General features: G+C 38.6%; 1 protein-coding gene across 1 annotated transcript; it reads right to left on the bottom strand.

Annotated features, from left to right (window-relative positions):
• Nucleotides 1-459: 459 nt before the first annotated feature.
• Nucleotides 460-15,636, bottom strand: LOC149068516 (uncharacterized). Its single transcript, XM_089251869.1, has 3 exons — nucleotides 15,404-15,636; nucleotides 12,766-12,869; nucleotides 460-2,137 (listed from the first exon to the last, which is right to left on the bottom strand). Exon 3 carries the CDS (start codon nucleotides 1,962-1,964, stop codon nucleotides 960-962), a length of 1,005 nt encoding a protein of 334 aa, XP_089107995.1. The 5' UTR covers nucleotides 1,965-2,137; nucleotides 12,766-12,869; nucleotides 15,404-15,636; the 3' UTR covers nucleotides 460-959.
• Between the last annotated feature and the right edge of the window lie 5 nt (nucleotides 15,637-15,641).

Below are 15,641 nucleotides of genomic sequence, written 5' to 3'. Positions count from 1 at the left end.
ACCGATCGCACAACTATGACATCTCTCCAGCGTGAAACCTCTGATGGCAGAAAACTTTAGTACAGAACACAAACGGTATGCCACTCACTTTCACGTCATAGTGAATATGGAGCCTCTTGTAAGTGTTAAATTGCAGGTTTTTGAGAAAATATTTCACAACAAAAACAGTACTGATACGGCTTCTCACGAATGTGAATTATTTTCTGCTAATGAAATGGTCGCTATAAGAAAACATTTCATCACAGTAATCGCACTTACACGGTTTCTAACCAGTACCCATTTTGTGGCGTTTTAAAGCGCCAATTATAGGAAACTTCCTACCTCAATAATTGCACTCGCCTGTACTCTTTTGTGTGCTTATTCATCCCTAGATAACTAAACTTAAATCAGTAAGTAATCATTCGACTCATATAGACTACGAATTAAAAACACGTATATTTTTTTATATTTTCTTTATTTATTTCACACAAATTACTATAATTTAAGAAAAGTATTATAATATTTCAGTGCTGAAAAAATAAAAATACATACACACACATATATTAAAAAAACTCGTTTTACTAACTCGTTATGAAAGTACTGTGAGTGAGGTGGTGCGAGCGCAACGGCAATATCATAAATTCGCAATACCGGCAGAACTCGGTAGTCTATTAGACGATTGTTTAGTTATCTAGGATCAAATAACTGATTCGAGAAAACACTTTACCACATAAATCACACTCATGTAGCTTCTCTCCAGTATGACATTTTTTGTGTCTCTTAGAGTGTCCATTCGAGAGAATGTTTTCCACAGACATCGCACTCAAGTGGCTTATATCTCCGGTATGAATTTCTTTTGTAACTAATTAAATGGCCGATTTCAGAAAAAGTTTTACCATAAACATTGCACTCATATAATATGGTTTCTCGCCTGTGTGAAGTATTTCGTATTTGATTAAACTGCCGAATTAGGCAAACGTCTAACCACAAATATCACATTCATATGGCTTCTCTCCAGTGTGAACTCTTTTGTGCTTGTTTAAATTGCTGGTTTCAGCAAAAGATTTACCACAAACATCACACTCATGCGGCTTCTCACCAGTGTGAACTTTTTTATGTCTGCTTAAATGTCCGATACGTGAAAAGGTTTTATCACAAAGATCGCACTCATATGGTTTCTCACCAGTGTGAATTCTTTTGTGACTACTTAAAGTGCCGTTTTCAGAAAACTTTTTACCACAAAAATCGCACTCATATGGCTTCTCACCAGTGTGAGTTCTTTTGTGACTACTTAAAGTGCTATTTTCAGAAAACCTTTTACCACAAACATCGCACTCATACGGTTTCTCTCCAGTGTGAACTCTTTTGTGACTACTTAAAGTGCCGTTTTGAGAAAACATTTTACCACAAACATCGCACTCATATGGCTTCTCACCAGTGTGAGCTCTTTTATGTCTACTTAAATGCCAGGTATGTGAAAACGTTTTATGACAGACATCGCACTTATATGGTTTTTCTCCTGTGTGAACCTTTTTGTGTATATTTAAATTTCCACTTTGAGCAAACGTTTTACCACAAACATCGCACTCATATGGCTTCTCACCAGTGCGAATTCTTTTATGACTTTTTAAAGTGAAGTTTTCAAAAAATCTTTTAACGCAAACATCACAATCATATAACTTCTGTCCAATGTGAACTCTTTTGTGTATATTTAAATTACTGATTCGGGTAAACGTTTTACCACAAGCATCACACTCATGTGACTTCCCTCTAGTGTTAAATCTTTTGTGAATGTTCAATTCAGAGCTTTTTAAAAATGCTTTCCTGCAGCGCTCACACTTTTGCGGATAATCTTTAATAACGAAGTGATCATGAGAAATCGGTTCGGAATTCATTTCACTCGATGATGCCGAGATCCGAATAAAACTAGAATTATCCCCTCTTACATCGTGTCCGTTATATAATTTCATAGAAGATCGATTCATCCATTCTCCAAAAGAGTTAGAGGAATGGAGAAGATGTATTTAAGTTGAGAGCAAATTCCTTAAACTTATTAAATTCCTTATCCAATTCAATACTGTTGCAAATACTGTTGTTGTATTTCCACCTGTACAGAATCAGGAGAATTCTTCATATTTTGATAAGAATCTTTGATTACCTGGAAAAAGATAGAGTTATCATAACCTTTTCTATAAGTCAACATACAGCAGTGCCGTCTTAACGCATGAGACCACCCGGGCACGGCCCGGGGGCCTCAATAGAATAGGGGAAAAAGATAAGTTGTTGAATTTTTCGCAAGAGCTTCTTCACTTGGCCAGGGGGTGCATGATACTCTTAAGACGGCCTTGCTATACAGTAAGTAAGATATCGAAATCATCACTTCAACAATAGTTATAATATACACTAGATATCGCTTATAACGTTTTCCAAGAACGAGTCATAAAAAACGTTGTAAGCGGGAAGACGCTTTAAACGGGGAATTTCGATGAGTGTTAGTAAATGTTGGGACCACGGAAAAGATTCATTTTAATCGGGAAGGTGTTTCAAGCAGTAACGTTATAAATGGGATCGACCATAAGTCCAGGAATAAAGTTTTTACTATCTGATCTAGAGTTATACTGCAGAGCATATTCTTCAGAAATATACGAAACTTTGATAACGTTCTAGGTAGGGATGCCCTGATTGATAGATCAAATAGTGATAGAAATTAAAATTTTAAGTTGAGTTAATTGACTCGATCAATACGATTAAAATTCATTGTAATTTTATTGAAAATTTTAATTAAAATGTAACAAGTCAATTTAATTTCTTCCAGAAAACTGTATTAGCTTATCATGTCTCAATACATGTCAGTTCACTCAAGTAAGTAACTATGTTTATTAACATTGTTCATTTTATCAATGAAAACTCAAAATCATGAAACCACACGATTTGAAAATTTTGAAGCTAGCTCTTATAATGGGGTACAACAGCGAAATATATCTGAATAAAGTGGGGGAAAAACACAGTTACGTTAAAGGGTGATATGGTCAATCTATATTTAGCAGAAAATACGTTTTAACAATATAAACAGATAAAACATACAGCATCGAACGATTTGACAAAAAAGGAAAAATGCATCACAAACATGGCGCATACTATCGACCTCCCGACAATTATACACGAGATTCCTTGTGAAAAACTAATATGGAAAAGTGTTTTCCGTTATAGAATCCGATGAATATTTAATGATTTATAGCCAGGGCCACAACTAGATGTTTGGTCAGCCGGGGTAAGCACGCACCCCTTATAATGTTGAAGGGGAGGTTAAAGAGTGGAATTTGCGCCCCCTTCTGGTCCGGCGCCCGGGGCACCAGACTAGCCTGCACACCCCCCCTAGTTGCGGCCCTGGTTATAGCGTTTAAAATTTTTGTAACGGTCAGTTACGCGCCAAACAACCAACGAAAGTAGAATTCCTCCCCAGCAGAGAGTTGCAGGCTCTTTAAAAATGAACTGAGATATTCAATCTTGTTAGAAGCCAAGTTCGATCATCTTTCACGATTGGCGCTTCTTCTCTTCGTGAAGAGTAATGTTACCATCTTGTACACTCATGTCCATAAATTGAGGATAATGCCAGCTCCGGCAAATAAAGGGTCAGAAACAAAACAAACGTTACTTATTCATAAAGCCCATTTATTAAACAGAAGATAAAGAACAAAAACAATGGTGTCTGTATGATACCATTCATAAAAACTACGATTTTCGCTCCCTGGAGCAATTGTAAAAAATATCGCCTTTACAAAAACTTACTATTACATGGTTGGTATGATGGTTAATACATTGTATGTCTCCCATGCGATGAAATACAGTCCGTACAACGCCTAGGCATGCTGAGTATCAAATTATCCATCTGATCTTGGGGAAGATCACTCCACTCAGCAAGCAATGCTCTCCGAAGTTCCGGTACACATGTAGGAGGTGGTTGACGGGCTGCAACTCGTCGGCCAAGCATGTCCCACGCATGCTCTATCGGAATCAAGTCAGGTGAGAATGCTGGCCATTCCATACGGGTTATATCCTCAGATTCAAGGCATTCGTTTACGATGTTTGCTCAGTGAGGACGGCCGTTGTCATCCATAAACACAAATTCTGCGCCCATGGCACCCCTAAACAAACGTACATGTTGTTCCAGAATGATGTGCCGATAAATTTGGGCTTTCATGGTTTCGGTTTGAACATGCAGATCTGTTCTGGAACACAGTATAATTCCACCCTAAACGAGCAATGCTGCACCACCGTAACGGTGTCGTTCAATGATGTTGTCTTGGTGGTAACGGGTACCTGGCGTTCTCCATATGAAAGTCCGACGTGAATCAGACTGCAAGCTAAACCTGGACTCGTCGGAAAACATCACACAAGCCCACTGTGACGATGTCCACATTGCATGTTCTCTACTCCAGGCTAATCGCTGCCGACAGTGAGTTGCCGTGAGCGGAACACATCTGACAGGCCTGCGAGCATATAGACCAATATCTCCCAAACGTCTGTACACGGTTTGCCTTGAAACTGTGGTACCCGTGGCTGCAGATAGCTGACGAGACAGGTCGGATGCTGTGCTCCGTCTGCTTCTTTTGGCAGTTACTGCCAAATACCGGTCTTCATTCGGCGTTGTAACTCGGGGGCGACCTGTACTGTAACGTCTACTGACATTTCCGTTATCTTGGAATCGTTGCCAAAGCCTAGAGATGACACTTTGGGCAATTCCAAGTTCCTCGGATACTTCCATCTGAGTACACCCACATTCCAGGCGGCCGATAAGTCTACCACGTAAAAAATCATCCACGTGCGTCCTCTGTGTCATAACTATTCGCTTATGGCACTGAGCGCCTTACAGAACTCTTGTGAACAATTTCACTTTTTTGCCACCATTCCTTATATACCCCCCCCCCTCTTACACTCTCGTCATTGTGACGTACTATCGGCATCATCTGGTGGCTTCCTGAAATTTGCATATCATTCTTGCAGATGTGTGTGATAATTCTACAGGTGAAATTTTTACTTTAGATTTCGATTTCCGTGTGATTCTGAATTATCTTTAATTTATGGACATGAGTGTAATTGCAGAAAAACTTCGCCCACTACAGCCACCTCGTTGGGCATTTTGCTTGTTGTGGCGTTGTATTTGTATACATTGGCAAAATTATCCCCAGATTTGTAAATTGTTAGCCAAATGAGATCCATTTGAAAAATTGTTTTCCCGAAATCAATCATTTTTTGCCAAAATGTGGAAATTGTAACTGTGGAGTGCCTAGATCTTATATTCATTACAGAATTTTGGCCAAACGATGGGATGGATCTTTCTTGCACATCTAAGGATACGATACCTTTTTTTAAGAAATAGATCGAAGGGTGGAGTCTTGATGCACGTGAAATCATGTTTGAAGGCTAGAGAGTGTAACGTGCAGAAGTGATGTTGAAACTATATGGGTTGAGTTTGAAAACAAAAGGCATCACAAACTTATTGTACGGGTTTGTTAGAATCCGCCGAATAGGGATCCAAACTGCACAGCCAAACTTCATGATAAAATTTCCTACGTGTGTAAGCGTAAGAGGGTTGTCATATAAGGGGATTTCAATTATCCGGGTATTGATTGGGAGAATCTTTCAGCTAGAAATACATGAAAGAGGTCTTTTTTTCATCACGTATTCCCAAGGGATCAGCATGATCCGTCCAGGGAATTTGTTAGGCTAGTAGACATCCATGCACAAACCGGGATTTGAACCCAGATCTGCACAGAGAGAAGCTAGTTCCCTAACCACTCGACTGCCAGGCGGTTTTCCTAAGTTGGTGCTCGATAATTTTTTGTATCAGCATGTATCAGAAGCCACTAGGTTTACTGCTATTTTGGATTTAGTACTCACTAATTCGAAGGATCTTGTTCAACATGTTACGGTAGGGACGAGTTTTCTTCCAGTGATTATCGTGTCGTTAAGAGAGAGATAGATGTCTTTTTCTCAGCCCAAGATATCAAGAAAACAGATATTCTCTGGATATTATGCTGAGGTAAGAACTCGGAAAGAAAAGTAATCTTGTCTCCGCTGGAACATGAACCAAGGCCCTTTTTGCATACCGAGCAAGCACGCTACCATCTACACCACCGGAGACATGACCCCGCCTTCCTTATATCACGCACTGTGGCGTAAGGCGCCGAAGTAGAGACATTAGTAGCCTCTCTTGACTTCAGGAAATGGCCCCCAGGTGGGACGGTTTAGATAGAGATAGATGGTTTTTCTCAGCCCAAGATATCAAGGAAACAGATATTCTCTGAATATTATGCCCAGGTGAACTCAGAAAGAAAAGTCATCTTGTCTACGCCGGGACTTTACTTTCCGAGTTCACCTTAGCATAATATCCGGGGAATATCTGTTTCCTGATATCGTGTCGTTAGTTTTCTCTGTGACTTTTCTTCGGGTAAGATTGATAACAAAAGAATGGTTCTTTGTTTTCGGAGAACTAACTTCGAAAGAATTTACTACGAAGCTGTTTTGGACGACGTTATACCCTTTGTTTGTATAAAGCGTGTTTGTACATCGCACCCCCCATGGATTACGGATAGCGTGCGTAACCCTTATCCTGAAAAGAAAATAACATTCAGAGAATGTAAAAGTGGAATGAGGTGATCTGTCATTGTTTACTGATAAAAAAGGGCGATGAAAAAAGCGGTAAGAGATAGTAAAAAGCAAGGATCAATCTACGTTCACAGATAACATTGGCTCTGATCCAAAATCATTTTTCAGGTAAGTCAATAATGGATATAAGGGGACAGTTGGCCCCCTCTCGATAAGAGGGTCTAGAGTAGAGAGAAATGTATGCATGTGTAGTGCTTTCAATGACGTTTTCACGTCAGTTTTTAATAGTGAAAACGATATTCAATGTATGGGTGTTGCATGGGGTGGTAAAACCCTCAACGATATTCAAGTGAAAGACGTGGGGGGTTCTAAATCTTCTAAGAAATGTATGTGCAAGCAAAGCACCAGGGCCAGATGATATCTATCCCAGAGTCCTCAGGGAATGTGCTAATGAATTGTTGGGGGGGGGGGGGCAGTCGTACAGATTTACAGGAGTAGTGTAGCTGAGGGTATCGTCTCAAGAGATTGGAAGCTTGCTAATGTGGTTCTGATATTTCAAAATTGTAGTAGAGAAGCGGCAACCAATTATCGCCCAGTGAGTTTGACTAGATCTTTCACGAAAATTTTGGAAATTAAAAAAATGCAATTGGTAAAATGAATAGACGAGAATAATGTATTGTTGGGTATGCAGTTTGGGTTCAGGAAGGGAAAGTCAGGTGCAACTAACCTCCTTTACTTCTATGATAATGAGACTAAGGCTTTGGGTAAGGTCAAAAGGTAGATGTTGTTTAACGGGATTTCCAGAAGGCATTCGATCGGGTCCAACATTAGAAACTCTTGAAGCATTTACACAGGGTTTGCATTAGACCAAGTGGCACCCTGTGCAAAACCAGCAGTCCCCATCTCCTGGTAGAGATCCAGGCCAATGTGTCGGAGGGGGTGATTTATTGTTTATTGCTAACCACTACTTTTCCCTTAAATATGGGACGGATTCATCTTTCCATATTATCGGGCTTTTGGGGGGTCTCTCCATCACCCTCCTCGATCAATGCCCACCCTCCTGCTTCTTCCTAGTTGGCTAAATTAAAGAAATAATAATTACTCCACAAATTAGAAAAGTTTGTTGAATTAGTAAAGTTATCTACAGCTTTTTTTCTTCTGAGAGGGATTTGATTAGTTAAAATTACTTTGAAAATTTGCATACAAAAAATATATATTTTTAAATATTTATAGATGGGTATAGATGTAAGATCGAAAATCGACACCTTTTCAACAAAAACGCGGCAAGCAACACCCCCCCCCCCAACTTACCATTCCTTAAGATTTCATTAGTGATGAATGCAATTTTCTTATGTGGGTGTGTCTGTTGCGGACTATACATACAGAGTGCATAGAAAACATCGCGAATGGCATTTTACTGGCGAACCGTTGATCGTAGAGGATACTTTCTACAGAAATGTGTAGTACTCAGATATGTCATTCATGTTTTAAGAGATTTTATATAGTTATAAAAATATAAAAATTAACTTTTTATACAGTCCGCGTGTGCCCGAAAAATTCAGTTAGAAAGTTGTTGCCCTGTTTCTCCAGATACCAACCAAAAAATTTCACGTTCCTATTTTTGTGAAATGGTCACTAATTTTGTGAAAACTACATAATTTTGTGGGAAGTGAAATAAATCCTGTTAATTTATCACAAAAGAAATGAAATGCCAAATTTATGGTTTCATAAATTTTTATTTTGTAACGGGTCCGTTTTTCAGATCCAGAATTTTGTGAAGGGTAATTTCGGCTGGAACAAACCTCTATGTACATACGGGGTGATTATAAAAAACTATCCCGACATATGGGCCCCTAACTATCATACCATTCACAGAAACTGAATGAAATTTTGGCATAAGGTATTTTGAGGTATGCGCTCAAGAATGATATGAAAAACAACAGTGTCACTCTAACAGTTACGGTTTCAGTGAGAACATTTTGAAAATATCAAATGGCAACACCAAGTTTTTTGGATTGGAATGCGATCTCCATACTGAAAAACACTAAATAGCGTTGGAATGACACCTGTAGCACGAAAATCCCCGGAGCTAGGCAAGGAAAAAGGACTTTGCCGTGCACCAGAGCATTAATGTTTGTTTCATTCGTCACACCGTTTCTTCGGCTGAGATCCCAGCCTGATTAGTCCTCCACAAGGTCATGTGGAAAATTTGTGAAACACAATAAAATGCTTTATTTTATGCTGCTTCTCTGTCCTTATTGGTTGTCCTCACTTTTAGCCTATCTACCGCCGGTGATTTTCATGCTACAGTTGCCGTTCGAACGCTATTTAGGGTTTTTCACAATGGAGATCACATTCCAATACAAAAAACTTGGTGTTGCCATTTGATATTTTCGAAATTTTCTCACTGTAACCGTAACTGTTAGAGTGACACTGTTGATTTCCATATCATTCTTGAGCGCATACCTCAAAATACCTTATGCCAAAATTTCATTCAGTTTCTGTAAATGGTATGATAGTTAGGGGCCCATATGTCGGGATAGTTTTTTCATAATCACCCTGTATATATAGGTGCACTGCTCATCGATTCTTTTCCTAAAAAATCATCGTAATATATTCCCAAACCTTCAATTTTTTTTCTCATCTTGGTAACTTTTCATATATATTTTGCAGTGATTTTCTTTTAATACCTTAAAGTTCTAGAATGTTTATAAAACTTTTCCAACTTGCTTCGGCACTCCCCATTATTTGGGCGAACTGTACAATTGCGCAGCCCTAAGATGCCTAAGACCCCTACTGATGCTGACATACATTCTTGTTTAAAAAAATAAAGGTTGACACGTCTACATTCCTCTCAAAAAAAATTAATACCTTGGCAGGGGTGGATCTGGAGCTCGCTGTTGGGAGGAATGATTTTTGCACTGTGAATATGGTTTTTCAGTATTTTCTGGGATAGTCACGATTTTTTCTCTGTTCCGACTTTTTTTGAAAAAAAAATACCCTGGTTTTTTCTATTTTTCAGTCAAAGTTTTCTTGAATTCGTTATTTCATTAAAAACATTGATACAAATAATTTTGAACGGATTTATTGAATGTAACATTATCATATTCCCATTTCTCTTGGGGGCGGGGTATGATCACTCCCCATAGATCCGTGCCTGTACCTCAGATATTTCTATTCTTATTTGCAAGCACCATTTTTTTTTGGATGTAACCATCCCGTGGAATAGGGAGTGCCGAATAAACAAAGGATTTCTAGAAATCGAATAACCTGCATATCCCTCAAGTGATTAGAGTGCTGACAACAGGCTTTCTGTTGTCCTCTATGATATCTGAGGTCAATATACCCATCTAGCATTTCTAGCCAGGAAAAGACAGCATACATGATCTTATTTTTTTAAACATAAATTTCAGGACAAGGGTTTGGTGGGGAACTTCTTCAAAAATCAGCTTGAAAAGTACTTTTTCTCGCCACGATAGGTATATTTTTTCCCCAACTCCACACACAAAGTGGCAGATGTTCTAAGGTTACTCGTAATGTTCAAGACTATGGGACCCATTTGGTTACAAAAAAAAAATGGCCATCGAGAGGAGGTTTTACTGTGTTTGAGCATGATGATCTTGAGTTGTTCCGCAGAGAGATCATTTAGCAAATTCATACTGATAAGAAAATTATTCGAGAACAACAATGAATCATGTAAGAGTGGGTTCTCTGTGTTTACATGATGCAAGAGAGCAGTGTTTCAAAGATGAGGATTGTAAACGTAGTTTATAAACCCTTTCAGCAGTTTTTAAAATTTTCCTGATCGGCATTACAACTGCCACAGTAGAAATAGTTTGACCTTCTAGAAATTGCCACCTATTTTCAAGAAGAATTTTTTTCCATTACGGAGCTGATAAATGCTCTGCCTCTCTAACACATAATAATAGAACAAATAAGGGTAAAACTATGGTTTTCTGTTATTTGCGAACCTTGAAGGGAAAGAAAAACATCCATTTCCCCACTTTCCGTTATCAAACTTTGAACAAAAGCTGACTCTGCACTCTGCCCCCTGGAAGTTTATTGACAGAAAGAAGGAAAACATGTCATCCGGAGAAGAAAACTTACCATGGTACCTGAGCTCGGAGTTGCCGATATGAGGTCATTTTAAAAACCTGAGATATTTTGGGATTTCCCAAAATAAAGTGAATCAAGTTAGATTAAATGTCTCGGGTTTGGCACTGCAAGGGTTAAGGATTTTTCAGATGCAGAAAGGAGGACTTACTGTATAGCTGTTCTTTCTCTATGCATGTATAACTTCTCAGCTTCATTCATGTGCAATAAATTCACTGAGTTATGTAGATTTGATTAATTATTTTCATTGCCTAAAGTAGCTTCAAAGTATCAGCAGTGAATTTTACACATTTCCAAAAAATTAGCAAAATTTTAAAAAACTCTGAAATTTCATAAAATTCAGATATTTTAGAAAGTTTTATAATTTTTCCTACTACGAATTTTCAGGAGATTCTGCAATTGAAAAACCACAAAGAGGAGGAAATCCAGCAGAAAATAGGAAGAATTTTTGGCCTTAAGTATAAATGTGGGTGAAGGAGAGACCCCCTACTTCAATGCTTTTGTAAATAATAACTTATTGGTCAAAATTTGTTTTGGTAGAGCTCTACGTTAACGATTAGATTATCCTTTTTCAAATTCCTTTTGAGGAAGCACCTCCCAAACCATAGACACCCTGGGGCTCCCAAGGTCTAAATTTGGCCCTGGCATATTTACCTTTGTAAGCGGTTGACTGAGGATTTTGCATGATAGCCTTCTCGTTACTCCAGTAACACATGACTATGAAATATTTATTTATAGTTGTAATATGCTTTCTCACATATAGATGGAGCACCTATTCCCACGCTCAGACGTGCTAAGTTTTGGAATTAAGAAATCCGGAGATTCTCTCGAGAGGGGGGATCCCCCCTCCCCCCCCCTCAAAGACCCGACCAAAATTTTTCCCAAAATTTTTTTCCCCATCTATTAAGAAAAAGTTCCAACCCCCCCCCCCTCACCAGGCAGGTTCTGCACACACACATTGTCTCGGAACAGAATATAATTCAATGTCAGTCTTTCCATGCAGAATACGGAAATCACATCTACATACTGTACATAAATGTTCCCTTTTTGTGGATGCTATCAGTGATTGATCATCTTGGGTACACAAACTCTTAAAAGCAGTTTTATATTTTCTTTCTGACGACATATTTAATCAGAGGAAACAATTAGAAACCCCAAAATACAAAGCTGCTGACGAAAAAACTTACTGTGCTTACGACATGGCTGTTAATGGAATACAATAATGATTATACAGGAATTTCGACAACCAAGGTCATCCCCCTGATAAACAATTGCAGATAAACGCTAAGTAAACAGTCACGTCTTTGCCAGTTGCTTATATGAATGTGATCACCAATACTTTTTTAATGGCTGCTCGACAGAAATGACCACGGCTGCTTCTATGGATGTTCTCCCTAACAATGACTGTAGTCATTGACGTCATGACAACATGACAGCTCATGGAAAATCTAATTTTCCGCCAAAATCCAGAGAAATTTGAACAAATCTGGAGAGCAGGAGGAAGGGTTAAAAATCCTGGAGTCTCCCCACCTAAATTTGGAGAATTGGCAAGTCTGTACGTTTCTTTTTTTGTATGCATCCGGTCATTATTAACTAGATAATCTTGCTCACCGTTTTCATGTCAAGATGTCTCCTCAGATTTTTTTTAGGCTAATAAATGGTAAATTTTATGTCTCGTCGATCTTCTCATTGTGTTTATTAACTAATATATTCTTATGAATGTGTGAAGCTAAAAAAAAAACAATGTGTCATTTTTCTTCAGTCTTTTCAAATGTTTTCAGCAGCACAGCATTAGGGAAAACGAGCAACTTCAGTTGTTCAGTCGACAACTCACTTTGGTCTTTATGCTACTCGAGATTTGAGTATACCAGTGTAAGGAAGGCCCATACTTTTTTCGATTGAAAACATCCATTGCCATCCAAAAATGAAAAACATTGACCTCAAGAAAGGGAAAGTAAATCAATTCAAGAGCGGTTTACTGCATCCCACCCTATTGTTGTATGGGCAATTATCATTATACAGTATTTTCAATGCTATTTAAACTAGATAAATAAAATCCCTTACTATTACTGGTGCTTGTGGGTGGAGCTTTAGACCAGAAGTTTCCAACATTCTCATTTGTACAGAACCATCAATGGTTTCGAAACTGTTTCATGGTACTCCAATGTCTATAAAAAAAATAATATATTCTTTTAGTATAAACCAGTTTTATTGCAGCACCAACAAAATGTTTTGTCGCTATTAGTGTAATCCCAGGAAAAACAATCAGTTCATGTTGAACACCAATTAGACACCTGTGTTTCCTCAACACAGCCGTGCTCTGTGACATCATTCATACCAGGCAGCAAGTCATTGGCCGTTTCTTTTCTCCCCATTCATTTTACTTTAGTCATATGTTTGGCCAGGCCTTTGACTTACAAAAAATAAATGAAATCAGGCTGCAAGCTACCCAAGGTTGAGAACCACTTCAGCAAACGTGAGTCATATTGGTGGCACAGTTGGAGGTTAGGGAAAGATGGTTTTCCCTGGTTGCCAACTTTGAAGTGTGAGAATATCTCCTCACCTGCGCAGGGGCCTATACAGAGAGACAATACAGACATACGCTCTGCCTCTGTTTTGCTGATGTAACTTTTAACCTCTTTTGTGTCCAGGTTTACTGTCTATAGGGCAGCTCTTATCTCAGACACTCCCACACTGAGGATGTTATTAGTGAACGAAAGAAGGGGGGCAATTGTCCACCTCTTTCCTTCCCGTTTATACTAATAATAGCTTTTTATGTGAACTAACCTCCTACTGGGGACCCAACCTGCACTCTCGAAGATTTTTTTCCTGAAATCGTAGTCTACACCTTTATATTCTAGAAATCTTGGTCTGTATGGCAGCCGTATTCTCTACGGGAAAAACGCTTGTGGCAGTTGTGCAAAAGAAGAAGGTCGTAGGCCTACTCGTTTATTTATGTGAGATGTCTCAGAAAACTACATCAAAAGCTGTCCAGGGTATTGCTGAAATAAGACGACACAGAAGATGAATATTTATAGTTTATTGATTTTTACGTAAATGAGCGCATGAAAACATGGGTGTTGATGCAAATACAGTATTATGGAAAGATTTTTTTTCCTCGCCATCTTCGTATGTGCCTGGTCTAGTGTATGAGATCCCTCTTCTATAAGGGAAAAAGTTTATTGGTATTTTTTTTGGAATGAAAAGATTGATTTTTGCATATTTTTCTAGTTGATTTTTTAATTGAAATGCAATGCGTGTCCATCAACTAAATTGTAAATAGAGTGCTGTAATTTAAAAAGAAAATCCAGATTTTTAGGGGGAAAGTAAACCACAAGAGTTTACAAAAACCCTCGCTAGATGGTGCTTTTTATCAACTCTTCAAAAGAGCGGAAGAGCCGTGAAAGAGCACTGGTTCATTTCAGTGAGCAAGCAATTCAGAGCTGCTCACGGAAAAGAACCATTTCACCCATCTCTAGTTTTGGTGCAGATGCAGTATAATTCAATTTGCTAAGGTTGCTGTAAGTCACCAAGGCAGGCATAATGATGCCAGGTTAATGTATTATTTTTTTTAAATTTTCCATTCCAGGTGGTGCTAGTAATGCGGGAAATTCAAATGGCATCTCCCTTTGAATAACAGTATTTGGAATACCGTCATTTCCTTTTCCACTTTCTAAACGTGTCATTGTCTTGTCTCAAAAGGATTATGTTTCGTTGTATTTTTCCGATATATTTATTCTTATTATTTTTTGTCACTTCTGTTCTTCCGTTTTCAGTGTAGTAAAAAAATATCATCATTTTAGTTTACTATTATTTTAAAGTCTGATACTCAGAATGACTTGTGCCCAGATCGGTTTATTACTTCGAAGATAGTCAGAGTTTTATTTTTTTTCATACTGAGAATATTTATTTGTAATCTATCTATTATTGTTGGCTTCCACTTTTGTTGTTTTCTACGCTGGTTTTTTTTGTTGTCCATAGTCAGTCACGGCCTTGGAAACTTTTTCTTAGGCCGTCGGATGTGTTTGGCGCCGCAAAAAAAGTCGCCATGGGATCTGGATTATACTGCATTTGTCTCCCAGAAACTATAGAAGAAACAACAACTAAAACAAGAAGAAACAACAACTAGCACCACCTGGATAAGAGGTACCTGTAACAGGTCTTCAACCTTTTTCTAGTTGTGAGTACTGCCTGCAACCCATTACGGCAAGTTTGACGTGCAAATGCACAAAATCAGGATTTCAATCCTTGAATATAATTTGCACAAGGTGTTTGATAGGAACGTTGATCAAGTGCCCGTGAGCACGAAATCGAACATGAGCCTGCAGCACTGTAGGTGTTTCGGGGAGCACAGTGGTGTTGAATATGCCTCATCTAGAACGACAACCCAGGCAGCGCAATCAGCACTGGCGAGTTATCGTCGGAAAAAAGTCACCAACTTCGTGTGGTCTTTTATACCAAAGCTATTCCAAATTAAACAATAAGGTTTCTTATGATCTTGCTCTGCCTCCCCCCCCCCAATGGAAATGTTCAGGATCTTTGATGGGTGATTGATCAACGGGGCTGATTATCGAGATCTTGTCTCGTTAACGCCCATGCTTTTAATTGACAAACTGAGAAAACAGACATCCCCCCCCCCACTTCTATTAAAAAAACAGCTTCTCTCCTCCAAATATGTTAAAACGGGCCTATATCTACTGACCTGCACTTGAGGATGAACTTGACCACGAATGAATCCCTCCAAGGAATTAGTGAATCCACTCCGCGAAAGGATCCTATTGCATCTCTTAATGACTAATTATAATGATCATTTAACGATCGACTTCAGCGAATATACAATACAATACAATAATAATTATACAGGGCTCTCGGCTTTCAGCGAATATAAGTTCGGCCAAGCTCATCATCGGGTAAATATTGTCGACTTTGACTGAACTCAG

The sequence above is a fragment of the Pholcus phalangioides genome, unplaced genomic scaffold (genome assembly GCF_987345545.1).
Source record: "Pholcus phalangioides strain wild (caught in Gottingen) unplaced genomic scaffold, Ppha-v1.0 ptg000027l_1, whole genome shotgun sequence".
Taxonomy (NCBI): Eukaryota; Metazoa; Arthropoda; class Arachnida; order Araneae; family Pholcidae; genus Pholcus; species Pholcus phalangioides.
The sequence above is the reverse complement of the archived record's forward strand: the minus strand, read 5'-3'. Positions and strand labels throughout refer to the sequence as shown.

Bases quoted from the DNA above. Each gene is read 5' to 3' on its own strand.
- LOC149068516 (XM_089251869.1), bottom strand. From the start codon at position 1,964: ATGAATCGATCTTCTATGAAATTATATAACGGACACGATGTAAGAGGG.